Below are 23,494 nucleotides of genomic sequence, written 5' to 3'. Positions count from 1 at the left end.
CGTAGCCCCCTAGCAGAAGGCCTTGCTTTTAAAGAAATGACATCACGTCATTTATCTCTAACACTTACCTCTGCAGGTACAGGCGGCTGGCATATTGGTTCCCCACCTGACCAACGTATGCAAAAAACAGCTAGACAGCAGGGCCTAGATATTAGTAATGGACGTGCAGCACAAGTACAAGCACAAGATATTCACACAACTGATCTTTTTGTTGCTATGGATAACAGTAACAAAAAAAATCTGAAAAATATCTTAGGACCAGAAGCAAAAATTGTAAGACTTTTAGACTTCCATAACGGACCCGAGCGAGAAGTCCCAGACCCTTATTATGGTGGAGATGACGGTTTTGAACAGGTCTATAAACTTGTAGAGTCTGGTGTTAAAGGTTTATTTGATTCGCTGGAAAAAGGTAATACTGTATAAACTGTTCAGCTTGTTTACTTTAACCGTACAAACCAGGCGCCACGACCACCATCTTTAGGTTTTATCGCCTGTATTACTTCGGCAACACGTGGATCTAAACGTAATTTTACTGGAACTTCACGTAATAAAACCCCCTCACCTCCTGGCGAACGGTAGCCTTTTCCAGTCACCACACGAATGATATGCCAACCCGCTTGATGTGCACGTAAAAACACCTGGTGAAGTCGTTGCATTGCTTGTACCAAGGTTAACCCATGAAGATCTATTGTATAATCAACAGGCGTTATTCCCTGTTTAACTAAAGTTTGCAAACTTTTTGTTCTCTGAATTGAAGTCGTCGCTTTTTGATACTCTAAACTACGACGTGGCGGATAATAATCAAGATGTGCCTCAAATAAAAACGTTTCTTCTTGACTTAACTTACCCGTATTTTTTTTCCGTTTCAAGAATAATCTCTCCTATTAACCTACACGTATAAACGCCCAAGCTAATAAAGCATGTCCAACCAAAAAACAAACACCGCCAATAGGTGTAATAGCTCCTAACCATCTAACTCCCGTCAATGACAATAAATACAAACTGCCAGAAAACAAAACAATACCTGCAAGGTAAAAATCACCAGCCCAAATAAATGCTTTATCTTTTTGAACCTGCACCGCGATAAATAAAATAGCTAAAGCATGGTACATATGATAACGTACACCAACTTCAAATATTGCTAGTAATTCAGGGCTTAAACGCTCTTTCAAAACATGAGCAGCAAAAGCCCCCAACAGCACCCCTATAAAAAGACAACTAGCTCCAACAACGCCCCAAAACATCATCTATAATACCTTTACATAACAATGTATAAAACATATTCATCATGTTTCATTTAAAAAACACATGCAAACAACATAGACTCTTAAAAATTCTACTTGGACCTAAAAAGTTAAGTCTTAACAGTTCTGTATCAGCCCGAATGATATTTTGTCATAATTATGATTACTCCTTCCTCAAGCAATGACCATTAGCTACTGAAATCTATTAGCTACTCAAGGTGTATCAAGCAATTCTTATCCTACATACAGTAAAATGACCTTCGTATGTCCTACAACATAAAATTATTATCTATCTGTCTGACGCTATTATTTACGTCAACACCAGTACTTTCTGCAACCTTATCTCAAGAACAATGGGAACTTGTTTATCAAGATTTAGGAAATACTGTATTTCTCCCTCTTTCTGGTTTACATTACGCTACAAATTGGGAAACCGCCGCAATTGCTTTTGAATATCGACTCCTAGATCTCAGAAAAGATCAGACACATTGGAATACGTATTTTTCTAGTAAGACCCCAAAAGCCCTTTCAACCGTTGCAAGTGCATTTTGGCTACGTTTTGCAAAAAAACTTCGACTGGGGGCCGGGTTTAGATATGAACCAAAGCTGCGCTTAGGCAGTGGGACATTTGCGCTATCAGTACAGTTACTACCAGGCACAGCAACTAAATCGGCTTTTTTTCTTGGTTTAGCAACTACCTATATGCAAAACGCTGAGTTCAAATTTATCGCTCCCTATGCCTTTATAGAATGGTCTAACGAACTACTAAGAACAACCGCAGGCAAACATGGACCCTGGATTTTTTACATCACAGTACGTGTTGACCAAGGGTTTCGTTTTGTTTTTAATAATAACCCTGGTATTTTAGACGATAAAGGCTCAATTATAACAACCTACATTCGAGGTGGTTTCAGAATTAGATACCATCGTGTTCAGTTTGGCTACGATTTTGGCGGTCAACGTCGCAGTTTAACCCATAATTTCTTACTATCTTATATTTTTCCAAGACAGCAAAAACCTAAATAATCAAAAAAAACTACTATTTTAATATAATCCCCCCTACACTAATCTAGAACTAGATAAAATCATTAATTTTATGCTCATAATTCAAATTTTAGGAAGGTAATTAGAGATGTCCGAGGAGACTAAAAAATTAAAAGCTGAAATAAAAGCATTACGCACACAACTAGCCCAACTACAACAGCGTCATGAGAACTACTATGTTTCAAGTGCAGCTCAACATAATTGGCTTGGTAATATGCAAATTCCTGAAACTGGACACGCATCAAAAACCGTAAAAACAATCATTGAGAATACACATACCTTAGATTTTAACCAACAGTTAAATACATCATCTTATGTAAACGTTAGCTTCGAAGAAGATGAAGAAGCTGTAGCCTTAATGGGATTACGCGTCAATTTGGCAGATCAAACAGTCTACCCCCAATCCTACAAAATGCATAATAGTGTGGTTAATATGATTGCCCGCCTATGGCACTGCCCAGAACCTGAAGATTTTTCCGAATATGGTACTTACCCTGGGGCAGGAACAGTAGGATCTACAGAAGCTTGTTTATTAGCAGGTTTAGCCCTCAAATTTCGCTGGCGAGCTTGGTATGCGAAACGTAACAATTTAAATACAGAAGAAGTTCTAGCAATACGCCCTAATCTAGTTATATCAACTTGCTTTCAAGCGGCTTGGGAAAAACTACTCAAATATATGGATATCGAGCCTAAATTTATTCAACCATCAGTAGAGAACTTCACACTATGCCCCCAAAAAGTCCGTAATGCGATTGATGAAAAAACGATTGGTGTCGTTTGTATTATGGGCAACCACTATGCTGGACAATATGATCCTGTATGGGAAATAGATCAAGTTATTGAAGAGATTAATACAGAACAATCTTATCAAGTTGGCATTCATGTAGATGCTGCTTCAGGAGGTTTTATTGCTCCATTTCAAAGAGACCTACCGCCTTGGGATTTTCGCCTCAAAAATGTGCTATCGATTTCAAGTAGCGGGCATAAATATGGTGAATCTTGTTGCGGCACTGGCTGGATCATCTGGCGTCAACGTAAAAATTTAAGTGAGCATATTGCTATCTCCGTAACTTATCTTGGCGGAAAAGCGGACTCTTATACCTTAAATTTTTCGAGACCTGCCAGTGGTGTCTATGTCCAGTACTACAAATTTTTACGTTATGGCCAAAAAGGATATCAAACGTGTTGTGACAATATGATGCAGAACGCGAAATTCCTACGTGATGGTCTAAAGAGTATGACTTATAAAGGTATCCCCCGCTTTATCCTGTTAGATCATGGTGATAAACATTGCCTACCTGTTGTCAGCGCGATGTTAAATCCAGCCTGTAATTTTTCTTATGACGATATTGATTTACAACATGTACTCTCTCAACATCATTGGTATGTTAGTGGTTACCAAATGAGTTTTGATCACCCCTTGACAGAAGAAAAAACACCACTCTTATATGATGAACAGGCAACACAAACTATGTTTAGAATTGTTGTCAAAAACAATTTAACAAGAGACTTAGCAGAACACCTTTTACGTTCATTTCAGGCTGCCTTCGAATTTCTAGACTCGATCAACGACTCGGAACAACCTGGGCTAAAAATGCACAAGATAAGACACATAGATCAAAGAAAACCTGCTACACATTGTTGATAACAAAAAAGTACTAAAGACCTTCTTTGATAAGATTGAAAAATACGATATCCGCCTTGACTATACAGACATAGAAGCAAAGAAGCACAGTAGAAAAATACAATTCCAGCAAAGCGTTGTAAAAAAAACAAGCCACATCTTATAACGCTGCCACCAAACAGGAACTGGTTTCTTTTGGGGAACTGTAATAATAATATAGAGAAGAAACAAACACAAAAAAAGACCTAACGCATAAATCACTATAAGTACAAACTCTTGAGGTTCAGCTGAAAATAAAGCCTGAAATAAAAATATCAGGATAGAAGGCACCATGAACATAGCTACTATCGCCCCAAAAAACCACATAGCTGGCAGTTGTATTACCAATAATAAAACACTTGAAATATCTAAAAAATCCTTTTTAAGATACTGATAACATATCGAAGAAAAGCGTAAAAAGATAAGACTGACAATGAGGTTAGCCAAACATAAGGTGAAAAATTGTAGACGATGTTACCAAAAATACTATAATCTGCGACTCAAACGATACTGTTTATACGCTAACTTAACAGTCTAATTAGATACGGGCTTTAGCTCAACATAACTAGGTAAAATTGTCTTTGTTCCTGCAGTAAAGCAGATTTTAAGCTTTAGCCCTCTTGGACCTTTTTGGGCAGATTCAATACGCCCAATACCAAAAATAGGATGCACTACACTAGCACCTGGCTGAAATTGTGTAGGAATATCATCTGCTACCACAGCAGCAGAACGATTATCTGGCCGCTTTACAGAACGCATTGGTGCGGAGTAAGGAAAACGCTCTGGATTACTTTGAGGTGATATTGACTGAGTTAGCTCCGCCGGAATATCTGTTAAAAAAGGACTTGCTTGTTGGCTTAATTTGGCGCCAAAGGTACGACGTGTACGTGCACGGGTCAGAAACAATTCTTGACGCGCTCTTGTCATTCCAACATAACACAGACGCCTCTCTTCTTCCTCAGATCCTTCATCAATTGAACGCGTATGGGGTAAAAGGCCATACTCCAATCCGCACATAAGTACAATGTCAAACTCTAGCCCTTTTGCACTATGTAAAGTCATCAATTGTACACTTGATTCTTCAGCCTGGTCTACATCTTGGACTAAAGAAACAAGATCTAAATAATTTGCCAGACTAGGATCACTAGTATCTTGTTCAAAATCTTGCATTGATACAAGTAATTGATCAATGTTTTCTCGACGATCTCTCGCAATTTCCTCGCCTTCATGTAAATAAGCTTGTCGTAAATCTAAGACACGAATTAACTCTGCTGTCAGATTTGTAATCGAGTCTTGCTCAACACGCCTCTTAAATGAAAAAATAAATTCTTTGAAACGCTTTAAACTAGCAGCAGGCTTACCAGAAATACGTGTATCACAGGCTAAGTCTATAGCTTGGAGTATATCTACTCCTTCCTCTAACGCAACATCAACAACACGTTGTAGACTTGTTTTACCAATACCACGGCGCGGAACATTAACAATACGAGAAAATGCCACAACATCTGCAGCGTTATGTATTAGGCGTAAATAAGCAAGCACATCTTTAACTTCTTTACGAGCATAAAATCCTGTTGCGCCTACAATACGATACGGAATGGCTAATTGCCTAAGCGCTTCTTCAATTGGTCTACTCTGTGCATTCGTACGATAAAAGACAGCGATCTCTGAAGGTTTGGCGCCTGCTGTAAGCTTTACTTTGACTTGCTGAGCGACAAAGTTACCTTCTTCACGCTCATCACTCAAAACAGCACGTTTTATAAGAGCTCCCCCTTTCTTATCTGTCCAAAGGCGCTTTGATTTACGTTGAATATTATGACGTACAACCTCCCAAGCAGCATTTAAGATAACTTCTGTACTTCGATAATTTTGCTCCAGCTTAATCACACGTGCTGAAGCATAATCTTGTTCAAAGTTAAGGATATTTGAGATATCAGCACCACGCCAGGCATAAATCGACTGGTCATCATCACCGACCACAGCCAAATTACCTACGTCATCGACAAGTAAACGCATCAGCTCGTATTGAATATGATTGGTATCTTGAAATTCATCAACCATAATAAAACGAAATCGCTTTTGTAATCGCTCCTGTTCAATCGGGGATTTTTTTAAAGCTCGAACGGGGTATAGTAAGAGATCTCCAAAATCAAGCGCATTCGCAGCGATTAAAGCCTTCTGGTAAGCATCATATAACTCGACAACATTAAAATCTGTCATTGGAATCATTGCAGTATCTAAGTCTTCAGCCAATAATGCACGACGTTTAAATGACTCAATTAAACCTAAAACTTTACGTGGTGTTACACGCTCCGTATCAACCTTGAGCGTTGACATTACATCGCGCATCAGTTGTCGTTGATCTGAATCATCATAAATCAAGGCAAAACGATCGACAGGTACTGATATTTCATTACGACGGATAAGCTCTAGTCCGAAGCTATGAAACGTACGTACGTTTACATCAATAGCACCAGAACCTCTAATTTTTTTAATTCTGTCAGCCATCTCCCGGCAGGCTTTATTCGTAAAGGTAATACATAAAATTTCAGAAGGACGAGCCAAACCCTGCTCAATTAAATAAACCGCACGGTGTGTTAAAACACGTGTTTTACCACTGCCAGCACCAGCAAGAATTAACAGAGGGCCTTCTGTATGCTGAACAGCTTCTAATTGAGGTTGATTGAGACCAGAAAACATAAAACCTACATAATTTATAAAGATCAGCTAAAAAACACAATATCAGGAGAGTCAAAAGTATATATACATTCTGCGCAGAAATATGCTAAACGTTTGTTGTGTATTCACACAACAAACGATTTCTAAATTCTGTATATTTTACACATCTTAAGACCTATTAACCTTTTTCCCTGTTACTCAAATCACGATGGCATTAGCCACGGTCTTAGGTAGCTAATTCAATTTTTTGTATTCATAGTTGCTGAAGTAAAGGCATCTAATTGCTGCGTAATTTGTTCTACGATTAAATTCGCCCCAGCTGAGGATACATGATCATCATCGCTATAGAATACCTGCTTTTTATTTTTTGTTATACATTGATTCGTTTCTAAATTACAGAATAGGTTAGCGGGATAGATTCTAATAATATTTGGTGAGTTTACAGAATCAAATATTTTATATGTTTTTTTAGTTCTTTCTTTATAAACACTAAACAAAGTATTAAGTTCAAATTCAACAAATTGCATATATTGCTCTTTGGCTGGAATATCATTAAGTGTATCCATAATAATCTGCGATACATTCCAACCAACTTCAGGAACGGGGTAAATGAGAACAACTTTTTCTGACGTATCAGATATCATTTCAATTGTATGCTGTACCAAAGGTGAGATATCTATCGTATGTTCAGGGTCTGACGTTGCACTAATGCTCAAAGATTCTGCCAAATTATCTACCTCTACTCCACCAAGTCGATTATCAAACCCTTTACCTGACATATAAAGTGGTAATCGTGCAGAATAAATAACAATTCGGTTTGGGTATGAATTGATTTTCTCTAACCATCTCTGTTGACTTTGTGCATCGCAACCATGAACGACTCTCTTGTTATCAAAACGGTACGCTCCCAAAACAAAAGGACAAGACGTTCTCGTCATATGGACATAAGAATAGTCATTTTTCATAGCCCACTTTTTGATGCTTGCACCTAAAACATTTGCATGACTATCTCCAACATTAATAACAGTATAAGCTGCATCTTTAACTAAGAATTCGCAGGTATCAGAAAATGATCGATGATGGCAAAGATAACCATTTTGAGCAACAGGCTCTGTAGCTATTTCTGAAAATATCTTTGACAAAATATCATCAAACCGATAACTTGCCCCTTCTGACCAGATAAAATGTACGTTTATCGTAACAAGTGTTAAAAAGGCAATAAAAAGTAAACGATACTTCAAATGAAGTCTGGTTTTAGTACGAGCTGGTCTCTCAATTAAAAAATAAGTAAAAGTAGATAAACTTAAGGCAAGTAGGATACATAAAAACTTATCCGCTGCAGAAGGAATAAAGTCTTTAATCCTCGAAAAAGCAAAAATAGGAAAATGCCACAAATAAAAGCTGTAGGATATTAATCCAATGGCAACAAATGGTTTACTAGCTAAAATATCAGAGACAATTTCCCCTTTTTTACCGAACCAAATAAGCAGCATCGTTCCGAGAACAGGCAATAAAGAGATGTAAGACGGATGTTGCATCTGATCATTAAAGAATATAACTGTACTCAAAATCAGTAGCAGGCCCAATACAGGCATAACGGTATCTAGAAAGTGATGACGAATACGACCTCTATCTATCTCTAATTTTGCCAAAATTGACCCAGCAAGTAGTTCCCAAATTCTTGTCGGAAGAAGGTAAAAACTAGCGTCAATATAGTTGGCACTTCCAATATGTGCCAGCTGTAGCGATAAAAAAAATATCAGGATAAAAATACTGATCAGGTATTTTTTTGCAAATTTCCAAAGAATGACAAGAAAAATAGGAAATAATATATAGAATTGTTCTTCAAGTGACAATGACCAGGTGTGTAAAAATGGTTTCAAGCGGCTAGGCTCTGCGGTGTAACTATCTTCGTGCCAAAACCAAATATTTGACCCAAAGACCAAAGAGGACAAAACGGAAGCAGCATACTCCTTCATCGCTTTTGGATGCATATACATACAGGCAAAAGGGACAGAGGAAAACATCACAACAAATAAAGCAGGCAAGATACGCCTTGCCCGTCTTTCGTAAAAACTGACAAAGCTAAAACTACCGCTTTTCAGACCCTGAAGAATCATCGAGGTAATCAAGTATCCAGAAATCACAAAAAAAATATCAACACCTATAAACCCACCCTTGAATAAGTTGGCCCCTTGCCAAACAAATTCCGCATGGTATAGCACAACTGCCATTACAGCTATTGTGCGTAAACCATCAATTTCGGGACGATATATTAAGGCCATTTGCCAAATAAATTTCCTTGCTTTAAAACTTAAAAGAGCAAACTAGAAGAAGATTAACTTAGACAAGCAAAACGTTTATTCCACCGTAACACTCTTAGCAAGGTTACGTGGTTGATCCACATCAGTTCCTCGGTGAACAGCAACATAATAAGCAAATAACTGTAATGGTATAGACAGTAAAATAGAGTCTACATGGGGACTTATACTGGGGACTTCTATTACATGATCGGCAACCCTTTTTACCTCCTCATCTTGCGGTAAAGTTAAAGCAATAATTTTGCCATCTCTTGCTTTAATTTCCTCCATGTTAGCGATAACTTTTTCACGTACAGAGCTAGCATGAATAATAAAAAAGACAGGTACATCTTTATCTATAAGCGCAATTGGACCATGCTTCATTTCACCTGCAGGGTAAGCCTCTGCATGAATATAACTAATTTCTTTTAGTTTCAGAGCACCTTCCATAGCAAGTGGATAATGAATATCTCGTCCGAGATATAGCATATTTTGAGCATAGGCATACCTACGAGCAATATGCTGTATCTGCTGCTCAGAGGACAATAAATTTGAGGCAACCGTAGGAAGGTGAAGTAAATCTTGAGTCAACGTCTGTAATTCTTTTTTGCGAAGAATACCACGATTTTTTCCTATATAAAGCAGAATCAATTGTAAGCTTACTAACTGTGTGACAAAAGCTTTAGTACTAGCCACACTAATCTCTGGTCCTGCATGTGTATAAATGACATAATCACTAGCACGAACAATAGTTGATTCAATCATATTACATACAGATAAAACTGTCGCGCCTTTCTGTTTTGCAAGGTCAACAGCAGCCAGTGTATCAGCTGTTTCTCCGCTTTGAGATATAGCAATAACAAGTGTTTTATCATTCAATATAGGATTACGGTACCTAAATTCACTGGCAAACTCTGCAGAAGTAGGAATACCAAGAATACGTTCATAATCATAGCAAGATGTCAGACCAGCATGAAAACTTGTCCCACAAGCAATAATCAAAACTCGATCAATATTAAGGATGATATCGTCTGGAACAAATGCTGTTTCAAAATAAACACGACCCTGCTCTGAGCTAAGACGACCAGCAAGCGTATCTGAAATAGCCCGGGGCTGTTCATGAATCTCTTTAAGCATAAAGTGAGGATACCCCCCCTTCTCTGCCCGAATGGGATCCCAAGAAATAGTACTAATTGGACGCTGAACTTCGTCACCGTTTGAATTATAGACTAGAACGCCTTTCCGAGTTAATTGAGCAATATCACCGTCCTCAAGGACTAGCATTCTGCGTGTATAACTCAGAATTGCAGGTATATCTGATGCAGCAAAACAAGCATCATCTCCTAGACCAATAATAAGAGGACTACCTTGACGAATAAACAGAAGCTGGTCAGGGTATTGTACATTGAGAATACCTAACGCATAATTACCTTCAATAGGTAGAAGAGCTTCTTGCACAACAGCAATAAAATCACACTCAGAATTAACTGTAGCTTTATCTAGAGCATTTTGAATGAGATGAGCAAAGATTTCGGTATCAGTTTCTGACTGAAACTGACTACACATTGATTCTAATGATTCACGTAAAGATAAATGGTTTTCAATAATACCATTATGTACAACAACAGTATCTCTAACACGATGGGGATGGGCATTCTTTGTACTAGGTCGACCATGAGTTCGCCCAACGCGTGTGCCCAATACCAGAAGTCGCTGAGGGTTTGGGCTCCGGTAATTCCTGTACTAAATTTTGAACTTTTCCTTTACATCGAAAAATAGAAAGGGTTTTAGACTCTTGAAGAGCTATGCCTGCAGAATCATAACCACGATACTCTAACTTCTTTAAACCATCTATAAGGATATCTGTAGCACATTGGGTACCAATATATCCAACGATTCCACACATAGATGTTGCCTACTAACTAGAGTTACTTATTCAGCTTCCGATTCAAGTGATGCTATTTCAGATTCAGCAGAATTCAATGTATCAACTGAATCTGTAGGTTGTTCATCTAAATCAGCTGAAGAGTCAGATATTTCAGTTGGAGCTAATGTCGGCTCGTCTTCTGCAATGACCTCAACTGTAATAGATGTTATCAATTCTGGAGCTAAATGAAGTTCAACAACATAACTACCAGGCGTCTTAATGGTCTCTTCAAGCTTAACCCAGGAAACAGGAACATCTCCATATTGATTACTTAATTGATCAGCAATACGACGAGATGTAACAGAACCATACAGTTTACCTTGATCAGTAACACGCTCTACAAACGAAACGGTAACTGAGGTTAGAGTCTCACAACGAACACGAAGATCATTAAGTAGTTGCTTTCTTCGATTATTTGCAATGCGTCGCTTATGCTCAAGTTCTACAACATTATGCTCTGTAGCTTTTAATGCCTTTCGGTGCGGTAATAAATAATTACGAGCATAACCTGGTTTAACATCAACGATATCTCCAGGTAAACCTAGATGTTCTATGGATTCGATAAGAAGTACTTTCATGACACGCCCCTTTCTTAAACACCAACGGTTGTAAATGGTAAAAGACCTAATACTCGTGCACGTTTTATTTGTTGAGAAAGTAAACGTTGCTGCGCCGCATTAAACCGTGTCGTCCGGCAGGGACGGATCTTCCCACGTGCCGTCAGATAAGTAGCTAATTTTTGATAGTTTTTAAAATGAACAGCTTCTTCTTCAATCTCACCACTATCTAGGTATGTCTGGAAGCGTAAAACACGTTTCTCAATACGCAAAAGCTGCTCTAATTCATGAGGTGTTTGCCCAGGTGAAGTAAACCGAAAGAAAACATAATGGGCATACTGCTTTTTCTTAATTTCATAAGCAAGTTTTTTACGGCCCCAGGGCTGAGATTCACTAGATTGAGCCCCATGTTTATTAACAAACCCTTTAAGCTCATCAATAAATGTATCGATATCTGCCTGACTAAGCGCGTCGTCTAGCAACAAAATTGTTTCGTATTTACGCATAATGATCCCTCCTTGTGGAATATCTAGCCCCTAATATCAAATAGGAGCAAGCAGGGTGAACTTGACTTAATTTATATAGATAGGTTGATTATTTTACATCTTTTAAACAGAATAGTCTACATTACTTCATATATTAACCAATATTGATATATAAATCTTATACGATTCTCTTTTTTCAACGCTTTCGATCATTATTTTTTTTAGATGGATGTCGGCCTCTTGATTTTTTACCATATTGCTGTTTTGATCTTGACCGTCTAGCTAAAGTAGATGCTTCAGTTTTCTGAGGAGGCCGTCTAACATTAGGAACAAAATCATCATCAGCAGCCCAAAGAACATCTATTTTACAACCCAAAACTTCTTCGACATTTGGTAAATTTTCGACCGTATCTTCACTCGCCAATGTAATAGCTAATCCCTGAGCACCAGCACGTGCGGTACGACCAATACGGTGAATATAGTCTTTTGCATTAGCTGGAACATCCCAATTAATCACATGCGTAATGTTGTCAATATGTAAACCGCGACTAGCAACATCAGTAGCCACAATAATAGTCGATTCAGCCTGTTTAAATGCTTCTAGTGCTCGAAATCGTTGCTTTTGATTTAAGGCTCCAGATAGCGCCAAAGCCTCCAAACCATTCGCCGTTAAATAATCCGAAATACGTAAACAAGCCTGACGTCTGTTAGTAAAAACAATGGCACGCATAGGTTCTTTGGACAATGACCATTTTTTTAGTTGCCCTATAAGTAAAGCTATTTTCTCATCTAAGGCTACATGATAAATATATTGTTTAATTTGCTGTGGTGGTGTGTGATTATGGTCGACGGCCACAACTGGTGGATCATTCATGTACTCCCAGGCAAGTTCCTTCACACGATAGTCAACCGTTGCACTAAACAAGAGATTCTGCCGTTCTGTCATCTTAGGCATACGACGAATTAACCAACGTAAATCAGCAATAAAACCAAGATCAAACATACGGTCACACTCGTCGATAACCAACATTTTGAGTTGCTTTAAAGAATAAACACGTTGTTTGTAATAATCGATTAACCTACCCGGTGTACCGATTAAAATGTCAACACCATCACGAAAAGCATCTTTCTGAGCCTGATAATCAACACCTCCTAAAACAGTATGCACTTTTAGCTGACAACGTTTAGCGAGACCGTGAGCATTTTCAGAAATTTGTTGGACAAGCTCTCTTGTCGGTGCAATGATTAAGACACTAGGGTCTTGAGAATTCATTGTTGACTGTTTTTTATAGGCTAATACTTGCTGCAGGGCCGCAATTAGAAAAGCAGCTGTTTTACCAGATCCAGTCTGAGCTTGCCCAATAACATCTCCCCCTTGGGTCGTAATTGGCAAAGTTTCTTGCTGGATTGGTGTTGGTTCACGATACCCAATAGCATCAATGCCTGCCAATAGGTTTGGATGTAATACAAGTTCTTTAAAAAAAGACATAAACTCCCTAATGTAAAAGTTGTGAATAGTCCATAAAATGTCAATCTTATAATGAGTAGGATCATCTTAGCAAAGACACAGACAACGTAAGGATATATAGTAAATCGAGATAAAAGTAAATGCTAGAACGATCAAAAAAAATCAAATGATAATGCTGCACGTAAATACTGAGAAGGGTACGGCTGAGTAAAAAACTCACGTACTCGATAGACATTCATCAGACGTAAACGGTAGGCACCATAACCGAGCTCAAGACCCAATTGATATTCATAAATCCACCATTTTCGAGAAACGCGCGCACTAGCCCGTAGTATATTACCGTCTAAAAAGATATTCCGCAAAACCAAACGTTGATCAAAACCAATAAAGATATTCCAATAAAAAAAATCCCAAGAACGATATTGATGTGTCTGTGTAAAATTACTACCAGACAATAATGGGTTCGTACGTGGTGGCCCATAAGATCTCTCTAAATTGCCTCCTACCCGTAGATGAGCTGCTCCATGAAGATAGGTAAAACCATTTCCAAGAGCAATTCCAATCTCAGGAAATAACTCAAGATTAAACCAACGACTGTGCTCTCGGAGCAAAAAAACGCAGGCCTTTGTCATAACTAAGATTAAAAATAGGTTCATTACGCAGTTGGGGAGACCAAGAAAGCTCACGAATTCCTACCAAACGATGCAAACCATTTTGAATCGCCTGGGCACCAGAAGCTGGTCCAACAAGACCAATATTAATACTAAGCCGATCTATCCAGGTTAGCTGTTCATAGCATAACGTTTGCTTAGCAATGGCACGAAACTGTAACAAAAGCAACCCCGAAAATGGTCTATCTTGTAAGTGTTCTTTATCTGTATCAGCAAAACTGGGAGTAAAAATATCTTGTTCTAGACCATAACTTAACTTAACTGCCTCCGGCTCACGCAAAAGAAAGACAAAACGTTTAAGAGGCTGAAACCAGGCTGGATCAAGTTGGTCTGGTGTATAAGCAATACGAAACGCAACACTCAGTTGTCCATCATTAGGGTGATTTGGAAAAACAGGCGAAAAAAACTTTTCAAAGATACCTAAATCCTCATTACCAAGCTCTATATCTATCTGACCATCTGTTTGCCCTACCCCTGGTACAAACCATAGAGGAAATAGAGCAAACAGACTCAATACCAAATATTTAAAAATCACTATCTGCATTTAGAAAACCCATTCCCACTCAAGCCCAACCATAATATCTGTTGGCCAAACAAAAAAAACATCATTGACCGGTTTATCCCAAACAAATGTTCTCCCATCATAAATTTTCTGATCAGAAACCAGTTGATCATAAACAGAAGCTGGCCGGCCGTTAAACGATGACACTGGTGCTTTAACAAACAATTTAGCTGCACCAACACGTATACCAAGTTCGACAGGAAATGGTGCTATTTGGATAAAATCGTTAGGGTTACGAATATGTTTACGTAACTTTAACAAACCGTTCAGAGAATAAGCTTCACGAAAAATGTCGCGCCAACTCGTAAACAGATAAACATCATCCACATGTAACGCAGCTGCTAACTTTGATCGTGCCCTCTGCCACATACGCCGTGGCCACAGTGCTGCGGTAAATACCTGATGAATTCCTGGAGCATTCAAAGCCTTATCAAAGCCTCTAAGAACTCTATTACCAACCTTTGCTTTTGTACAACCAGATAACATTGCCGCTTTGACAGCTTTTAATGTCACCTCTGTAACTGCTAACTCTGTAAAAGCAGAACCAATCCATTGTGCAAAATGGGCATCACTATTACCATAATGAACTGGAGACAATTCCTCCGCTTCATAATCGTTGGCTTTCCAAGCAAGTGGAAAAAACTCTAGACCATTAAATTTTTCTACACCATTAATTGGTAAATTTCGCGCGTAAGAACCAGGAACACCAGCCCCACCCCGTGCACTATGAGGATGCGCTAAAACAGCTAGCCCTCCTTGCCGATGTATCAACTCAATCGTCGTTCGTGCTGCCAATCCCGGAGGAATGGGTGTTTTTACAAAATAGGCAAGAATATGCCCATCTGCTGAAGAGACTTCTACGCCAGGAATAATGATCATTGGCCTTATCAATTCAGCCCTGGCTCTCATATCCTGATATGTACGTAAAGTTTCTCGATAACTCAACATATCATGATCAGTCACAGAAATTACATCGAGTTCTCGATCGTGCGCTGTCCTTAAAATATCACGTATCGGTGTTGTACTATCACGACTGCGGGCACTATGAATATGCATATCGGCACGTAATATTTTTCCAGGGCAACGATCTGTCACCTTAGCAAGAACATCTTTCGTATCAGCAGTAACATTTTCCAACTCTGGATTAGTTAAAAGAAAAGGCACACCAGGAAAATCTTGTAACTGCTGAGCAAAAAGATGAGTTGCTGTAATACTTGGATCAATATGCCAAGAAACATAGGTATCCCCCCCTGGCATAAATCCAAAAACTTGATTCGGCCACACCGATTGCCAGCCAGTAAACAAAAGTAACGAACCAGATACCAAAAAATCTTGGGCTTTACTATTTTCTACCCAAGCTGAAAGTACATCAACCTGCTGCTTTTCACGAGGTAAGCGTAAAATTTCATAAGTATAATCTGTTGGACCTAAAGACTCTCGGATAACAAGTGATTGATTGTAAGGAGGATATAAATACGCGCATCCCTTTAGACAAACAATAATGCAGAAAACCTTAACACCCCTCACCTCTTTTTACCTAAATTCTAAATTTTTAGCTGCATTCAAAAAATTCAAAATACTCTGATCAAACCTATCTGGTTGGTCTACATGGACCCAATGTCCAGCATCTTTAAGCGTAATCATACGACTCTTAGGAAATAACCGACAAATATCATCACGATCATCAGGGGCGACATAAGAAGAATCAGCACCACTTAAAAACAAACAAGGCCCTAAATAAGATAACTTCGGATAAAAATAAGAGACTGCTTCAGCTAAATCTGGATATGCTTCGTTTAGTACCATAAGGTTTGGTTTCCAAACATAACCATAGGGTTTGAGACTCGCTAAATTTGTTAATAAAAAAAGTCGGAATGATCTATCTTCAACGTATTCCTGTAAACGTATCTCGACCTCTGAACGTGACTTAGCTGTAGCAATATCAAGCTTAGATAATTGTTTGAGTAATGGACCTAAATGGTGTTCATAACGCTTTGGAGCCATATCAATAACAGTCAGTGAACTAACAAGATTCGGCTGAGACAACGCTAACGCCATTGCAGATTTTCCACCCATGGAATGGCCAATAACATGAACACAACTACGGCGTTTTTGTTCCAAAAATTCTACAAGATCTGCAACAATTTCTGGATATGACATCGTCTCTACATGTGGTGAGTAACCATGATTTCTAAGATCTGGAACAAGAACAAAATAATGCTCCGCAAGTACTTTAGCACGAGCCATCCAATTACGTGCCGACCCAAGAAGCCCATGAATAATAAGCACAGCCTCATTTTTTGGATCACCAAATTGAAGTGAATTTAACTGCATAATTGGAATAATTACGATCAATACAACATAGACAATTTTTTGATTTTGGGTATGGCTCGCAAAAAAACAGAAATCATCAATATACCAATGCTACAAAAGACAATCCCCTAAAACTCATATTGCCATTCAAGACCAACATTCTGAACACGCTCGTCATAAGCAAACTGTCCATAAGGTAAATATCCCCGTAAAGTACTAAACAAAAAACGCATCGTACCGCCAACAGCAGAATGAAGCTCTAGGCCAGCTTTACCGCTGCCCGTAACGGCCCAACCACGTTCCTGTACTGTTTGTAAATCAATACCAATAACAATACCAAATCTAAGTGAAGACACCTTACGAGCATACCAATAATAGGGCCGAAATTCGGTACCAACCTGAAACCCTAATGGTTTATAATTAGTCACATTATGTAACAAGACACTACCACCAGCATAAACACGCCACCAGTCCCGATGAACAGAGTAAATAAAGTCAAAGGCTTCAAGACTGAGATTATCTTGAGGAATCGTTGGGTTTTCAACTAAAAATTCATCACCTAAATGACTACTTTGATGAAAGATATACAAACGAAACGAATGTATACCTTTACGAAATGTTATTGGTAAGCCAAAGACATAATCGGCATTCACAAGCGGAGAATCTATTGTTTTTACGATTAACTGTGCAAAAACACCTCCAGCTAAACTAATTTGAATCCCATCACAAATTTGTCCCAACCGTTTACGCCAGACCCCAATAACAGCACCAAATGCAACGGGTGTATAAATGGCTTTTGCATCTTTCCAACCTTTTGGTACACCTGGTCCGAGAAAAATATTTAACTTACCACTAGCATAAAACCTAGGTTCATGAGGATCTGCTAGAAGTGGCCGAAATACATCATGGCGGGGCATAAATGTACGCTCGGAACCAGTCTTATTAGCTGCCGTCAATGCAGTACTAAAATCTTGATAACGACAATCCCTAAAACTGGAAGCACCTCTTTCCTCTGCCTGAACGGTTTGAAATGTAGTAATAACAAAGAAAATAACAAAAAACGACAAAAATAGAGGGACAGGGCTCCGCATATCTACACGATTTACGACTTAATTGATGTCAATGCTAACACAAAAATAATAATTTTTAGACCTTAAAGACACGTTTGGCATTATCTCGTAAAAATCTAGGCCAAACTTCTGCTTTAAAAGGAACATTAGGCATATCCTTAAAGATACGCTCTAGAGACAATCCCATTGGGAAATATCCGGCATACATAACTTTTTCAGCACCCCGTGTATTAGCATAATCAATAATTGCCGTCGGATAGTGTTTCGGGGCAAAAGCACTTGTAGAATAATACAAATTAGGGTATTTTAGCATCAATTTTACAGCTAGATCTGTCCATGGTTATGCGCCATGGCACATTACAAATTTGAGCTCAGGAAAGTACCAACAAATTTCATCTAGATGTTCTACTTTTTGTGGATACATCGGTAGACGTGGCCCGGGTACACCAACACAACTACAGATAGGAATATCTAATTCTACACACTTGGCATAAATGGGATACCATTTTTTATCATTTAAAGGTACTTGAGGACACAATCCAGAAGGAAACCCTGTTACCGCTTTCAGCCCGTAATCTTTATAAAGATGTTCAATTTGACGTACTTCTTCCATACCTCTATTTGGATTAGCAGCATAAGAAGCAAAAAAACGTTCAGGATAACGCTCAATTGCTTTTAAATTACCGTCATAGACACCACCAACCCCTACCATAGCTTTTTCGATCTGGAAGGCATCCATTTTATCAATGGTATAGGCGATATAATCTGCTTGCTTTCCTGTATCTGGAATATCTTTAAACATATATTGGGCAGGCATCTTAAATGCGTGCCGCGACTCTTCATCCATCAGCAGAGGTTTAATATGTTCATACCATTGACTATTATCATCACCAGGAATATTGAGCATAAGATCAATAATCTTGATATCTTGGGGATAGGACATAATGTTGACCTTCCTTAGGAATTAAAAGCTACAATTCTACTGATTATACCGTATAGCTACGTTTTATTTCTGAATTAAATCCGAACCTAAAACTGAATCTTTAGTGGTGTTTGAAGTTCATATGCAAATGGATCTCCTGTTGTCTGGTAAGCATAAAACTGAACCCCCAAGTCTTTAGCCTCAAGCAGCAACTTAGCATACTCAGAGTCAATCTCTTGAGCTGCACGAAACATCTCTATATCTGTACGTTGAATCACAAACAAGGCTGCTGCTGAGCTACCTTTCTCAACACAATACATCAGCTCACGTAAATGCTTCTGACCTCGCTTTGATATAGAATCCGGAAAAATAGCAAAACGTCCCGTATCGTCAATCATCGAAACGCTTTTGACTTCAACATAACAACAGGCCCCTCCTTTACCCTCAAGTAAAAAATCAATCCTGCTTTGCTCCTGACCATATCGGACTTCCCGCCGATAAGTTGTATAACTTGCTAATGGCTCAACCATTTTTTTCTTTAATGCCATTTCAACAAGTTGATTGGCAGATGCAGGATGGACACAAATCCAGGACGCTCCATTATGTGAAAATTCTAAGGTATAGGGCAATTTACGCTTAGGATTATCTGATTGACTTAAAAGAACAGGCCAACCAACCCCAAAGCAGCGTTTCATACTACCCGTATTTGCACAATGAGCCGTGACAAGACGTCCATCTTCAAGCTCAACATCAACAAAAAAACGTTTATACCGCTTAACCCAGTACCCCCTGATATAGCTATCAGATCTAACATTCATAAAAAAAATCGTTCTCAAATACTATAATTTCAAAAAAATTCTTAAGTAAAGCTCCTCTTGCAACTTAAGGAACACCAATCCAAGCAAGGTTACGGCCAGCTTGCTTCCCTTCACGGCGGTAACTTGCCCAACCATCTTTGCTACAAATAGTACAAGGACCAACAAAATCTATAATACCGACACCTAGCTGTTGCAAACGTTCTGCTAATAATAACCTTAGATCAAGATATCTCTCCTCTGCTATTAAGCCAAGAGCTTCACAGACCTCTGGCCCAACCTGATAACAGCACCCCCCAGCAGCAGGACCTAAGGCAACTGTCCATTGTTTCGGCTCTCGACCAAAACGTAATTGACGTTGCAAAAAACGCTCCACAATACAAGCAACAACACCACGCCAGCCAGCATGAATCGCTGCGACATAGCCTGTAGAAGTCGCTAACAAAACTGGAATACAATCTGCAGTTCGAATACCAAGCCTTGCTGTTGAACCATAATCCCAAAGACCATCTGCAGGCCCGTCTGCTAAATAACATCGTCGTACAACACGATACCCATGAACCTGCTGAGGTAAAACCAAACGCATCTGATCAGAAGACGCTTGTTTAGATAGTTCATCAACAAAATCTATCGGTCGTAAAAAACAATGCTCAATACCTAACTGGCTTAACGCTGAACTACAGAGACTCATATAAACAATCCAATTGCTGCAAATCTTTAGGAATAGGTGCCGTAAAAACCATATTTTCCCCATGGGTCGGATGTACAAAAGCCAACTGTAAAGCATGTAACGCAGGACGCTCACGCTCAGGTCCCCAGTCCTGTAACTTATGCTGGACAATACGTCCCCGAGATTTATAAAGAGGGTCCCCTAAAAGTGGATATCCTGCCTGACTCGCATGAACACGAATTTGATGCGTTCTACCAGTACACAAATCTAACTCTATCTTGCTTGAAGTTGGATGCCTTGCAATTGTACGAAATAGAGTTAAAGACGGTTTTCCATGAGGAATAACTGTAAATTTTTTACGCTGTTTAGGATGGCGTGCAATGGCACCATCCCAGCGACCTTCACAAGGCGTTTCTCCCCAAACCCAAGCAATATAGATTTTCTTCACGGCACGACACTGAAATTGTTCAATAAGTTGCAGACGGGCTGCTTCTGTACGTGCGACCACCATAACACCGCTAGTTCCTTTATCCAAACGATGAACAATACCAGGCCGTTTACCATCCGCTTGTACTCCCATCTGAAGCAAATCTGGAAAATCTTGAAGTAGGCCATGGACAAGAGTCCCTTGCTCATTCAAAGCTCCCGGATGAACAATAACACCCGCGGGTTTGTCAACAACAATAATCGCCTCATCGGCATATAGACAGGTAAATGGCACTGGCTGAGCAACCAAATTTCTAGGAACAGGAGGAGGCAAAAGAGCCATTACGAAAGTGCCTTTAACTACGGATTGGCGAGGTTTAAGATTTATTTCCCCATCAATAGAGACATGTCCTTGCCGAATCATTTTTTGCCATTGACTACGGCTGATATCGCTTGTTATCTCCGATAGTAACGTATCTAATCGGCCACTAGCTATACAAGAAAAAGATAAGGAATCTCTTACAAAAGTCACTGTTGTTCGTTAGGAATTTTTACAGAACGTAAACTTGCACAGGCACCTCTCTGATCAGAAACCCAACCAATAGGAAGCCAAGCACCTGTATGAGCATTAAAAACAGCCCCCGCAGCAACTCTTGGACAAGAAACAAATATCTGTTTTTCAAGACGTGCAATGACTTCTAGGGTCTCCTTAAACAACACACCGTCTAACCATTGGACACGTATTACCTGTTGACCTACTTGCGGCATGACAGCATCAGCCTGAGGTTTTAAAGGATTAATTGATTCATCGAGAGTCCCCCAAGAACCTGCAGATTCTGCCACCTTAAACTTAACTGGCAAAATTTCTCCATTAACATCACCATAACCTACTTGTCTATCTGATATAAAATCAACATACGGTGTCCAAATCAATGTTGGTGACATTGCAACAGCAATATCAAGCTTTTTACCTGTTTCTAAATCCCAAAGATAACTATAACTAGGCTGTACAGTTTCTGGCTCGGCCAGTACTGTTTCAGCAATAAAAACCGGTGTTTCTTCTGGTTTCAATTCTGGAATCATTGTTCCTGTTGATTGAATATCACACCCCCAGCAAAAAACTAATGCTAAAAGAATAATTGCTGTTATTTTTCTGTACGCATCCATGCCCATACCCCTTTACGAAAACCTTTGCGGTGATCTTGCCAAAGATAGCGGATTTCATCAATCTGAGCATCTGCGGCAACACGACCTTGTTCAATAATTTCATCAATTTTTTGAAAATCTGCCCAATGAAACTGACTAAGTTTCGGAGCAAGCAGAACCTGCGCATCACGAATTTGTAAATCAGTCAAACTACGACGGCTTAGCTCACTAGCAGCAACAAAATATTCAGCAGCAACCGCTGGCTGGTGTCCTGTATCTTCTTCATCAACATTAATAGCAATAATAAATGTTGCACCAAGTTCTTTGGCAGCTGGTACCGGAATATTTTCAACGGACCCACCATCGACATGAACATCACCATTGATTTCTTGAGCAGGAAAAATACCAGGAATCGCACAGCTTGCAGCTGCAGCTTGTAACAAACTTCCTTGCGTCCATAAATGACGATGCTGCTTTGCATTTAGATTTGCAGATATACAAGCAAAGGTACGTGGCAAATTCTCGATATCGCTGTCAGGCAACAAGTTTCTTAAAATTCGTGAGAATGCTTCTGCATCAACAATACTATCACGAATCATAGACTGTGTAACCATCAAACCACGACGAATCTTACCAAATAACAGTTCCCAAAAAGATGCCTCTGTTTTCGACTTTAAATAGTCAAGATTAAGCCCCATAATAAAAGGGTCTTCTAAACCTACACGAAACCTGCGCTGAGTTGCACCTATATTTGGCCAAGATACATAAGCTGCACCAACTAAAGCCCCCATACTAGTCCCAACAACCAAATCAGGACAAATACCCTCTACATCAAGAACTTCAAGTATACCTAAATGCGCATATCCCAGCGCAGCACCACCACCAAGTGCAATACCAAGACATGGTTGATCAATATTCATAATCTTTCTCACATCCCCCCTTCTCAGGACGATTGAGCGTTTACACTGTAATCAACAACACCTGTTGTTGCAACAAATAAAACTCGACATAAGCTAACACCATTGTTATCCTGATCGCGTCAACTTAATCCCCGCAACAATAAGCCTATATACTATCTAAACTTACAGATGAATGACATTAAAAATCAGGCAAAGCAATTTAGTTTCGAATTTTTTCCTCCTCGAACACAAAAAGCACAAGAGAGTTTACTACGAGCCTATAATAAGCTTTCTACCCTAAACCCAACTTACTGTTCTGTAACGTTTGGCGCTGGAGGCAGTACACAAAATGGTACCTACGAAACCGTAAAACTGCTGAAAGCTAAAGGGGCAAACATGGCTCCGCACATATCTTGCATCGGAACAACACGTAAACAAATACAAACTATTTTATCTGACTACCAAAACCTAGGAATCAAACGTCTAGTAGCCCTACGTGGCGATCTACCTTCAGGTAGTGTTGACCGTGGTGATTTTAACTATGCAAATGAACTCGTCCACTTTATTCGCGAAGAGACAAAGGATACGTTTCATATCGAAGTGGCAGCTTACCCTGAAACACATCCTCAAGCA

General features: G+C 39.2%; 10 protein-coding genes across 10 annotated transcripts; 2 read left to right on the top strand and 8 right to left on the bottom strand.

Moving 5' to 3' along the window:
- Window positions 1–36: 36 nt before the first annotated feature.
- On the top strand, window positions 37–423 carry LOC132564536 (low molecular weight protein-tyrosine-phosphatase YfkJ-like). The gene has a single exon (XM_060229190.1). The coding sequence runs from the start codon at window positions 37–39 to the stop codon at window positions 421–423; it is 387 nt and encodes a 128-aa protein (XP_060085173.1).
- Window positions 424–2,376: 1,953 nt separating this feature from the next.
- Window positions 2,377–3,933, top strand: LOC132564535 (glutamate decarboxylase beta-like). The gene has a single exon (XM_060229189.1). The coding sequence runs from the start codon at window positions 2,377–2,379 to the stop codon at window positions 3,931–3,933; it is 1,557 nt and encodes a 518-aa protein (XP_060085172.1).
- Window positions 3,934–4,485: 552 nt separating this feature from the next.
- On the bottom strand, window positions 4,486–6,459 carry LOC132564534 (ATP-dependent DNA helicase PcrA-like). The gene has a single exon (XM_060229188.1). The coding sequence runs from the start codon at window positions 6,457–6,459 to the stop codon at window positions 4,486–4,488; it is 1,974 nt and encodes a 657-aa protein (XP_060085171.1).
- A 2,531-nt stretch (window positions 6,460–8,990) lies between these two features.
- Window positions 8,991–10,496, bottom strand: LOC132564533 (glutamine--fructose-6-phosphate aminotransferase [isomerizing]-like). The gene has a single exon (XM_060229187.1). The coding sequence runs from the start codon at window positions 10,494–10,496 to the stop codon at window positions 8,991–8,993; it is 1,506 nt and encodes a 501-aa protein (XP_060085170.1).
- A 366-nt stretch (window positions 10,497–10,862) lies between these two features.
- On the bottom strand, window positions 10,863–11,435 carry LOC132564532 (large ribosomal subunit protein bL9-like). Its single transcript, XM_060229185.1, has one exon. It carries the CDS (start codon window positions 11,433–11,435, stop codon window positions 10,863–10,865), a length of 573 nt encoding a protein of 190 aa, XP_060085168.1.
- Window positions 11,436–11,449: 14 nt separating this feature from the next.
- Window positions 11,450–11,920, bottom strand: LOC132564531 (small ribosomal subunit protein bS6-like). The gene has a single exon (XM_060229184.1). The coding sequence runs from the start codon at window positions 11,918–11,920 to the stop codon at window positions 11,450–11,452; it is 471 nt and encodes a 156-aa protein (XP_060085167.1).
- A 7,092-nt stretch (window positions 11,921–19,012) lies between these two features.
- Window positions 19,013–19,600, bottom strand: LOC132564530 (sugar fermentation stimulation protein homolog). The gene has a single exon (XM_060229183.1). The coding sequence runs from the start codon at window positions 19,598–19,600 to the stop codon at window positions 19,013–19,015; it is 588 nt and encodes a 195-aa protein (XP_060085166.1).
- Window positions 19,601–19,787: 187 nt separating this feature from the next.
- On the bottom strand, window positions 19,788–20,306 carry LOC132564528 (purine nucleoside phosphorylase DR_1966-like). The gene has a single exon (XM_060229182.1). The coding sequence runs from the start codon at window positions 20,304–20,306 to the stop codon at window positions 19,788–19,790; it is 519 nt and encodes a 172-aa protein (XP_060085165.1).
- A 91-nt stretch (window positions 20,307–20,397) lies between these two features.
- On the bottom strand, window positions 20,398–21,159 carry LOC132564527 (uncharacterized RNA pseudouridine synthase Caur_0901-like). Its single transcript, XM_060229181.1, has one exon. It carries the CDS (start codon window positions 21,157–21,159, stop codon window positions 20,398–20,400), a length of 762 nt encoding a protein of 253 aa, XP_060085164.1.
- An 802-nt stretch (window positions 21,160–21,961) lies between these two features.
- LOC132564526 (uncharacterized NTE family protein YlbK-like) lies at window positions 21,962–22,882 on the bottom strand. The gene has a single exon (XM_060229180.1). The coding sequence runs from the start codon at window positions 22,880–22,882 to the stop codon at window positions 21,962–21,964; it is 921 nt and encodes a 306-aa protein (XP_060085163.1).
- Between the last annotated feature and the right edge of the window lie 612 nt (window positions 22,883–23,494).

Source organism: Ylistrum balloti, unplaced genomic scaffold (assembly GCF_031769215.1).
Source record: "Ylistrum balloti isolate Yb309-2 unplaced genomic scaffold, AGI_CSIRO_Ybal_v1 Utg372360, whole genome shotgun sequence".
Lineage (NCBI taxonomy): Eukaryota > Metazoa > Mollusca > Bivalvia > Pectinida > Pectinidae > Ylistrum > Ylistrum balloti.
Note: the sequence above shows the minus strand (reverse complement) of the source record. Positions and strands in the feature narration are given on the sequence as shown.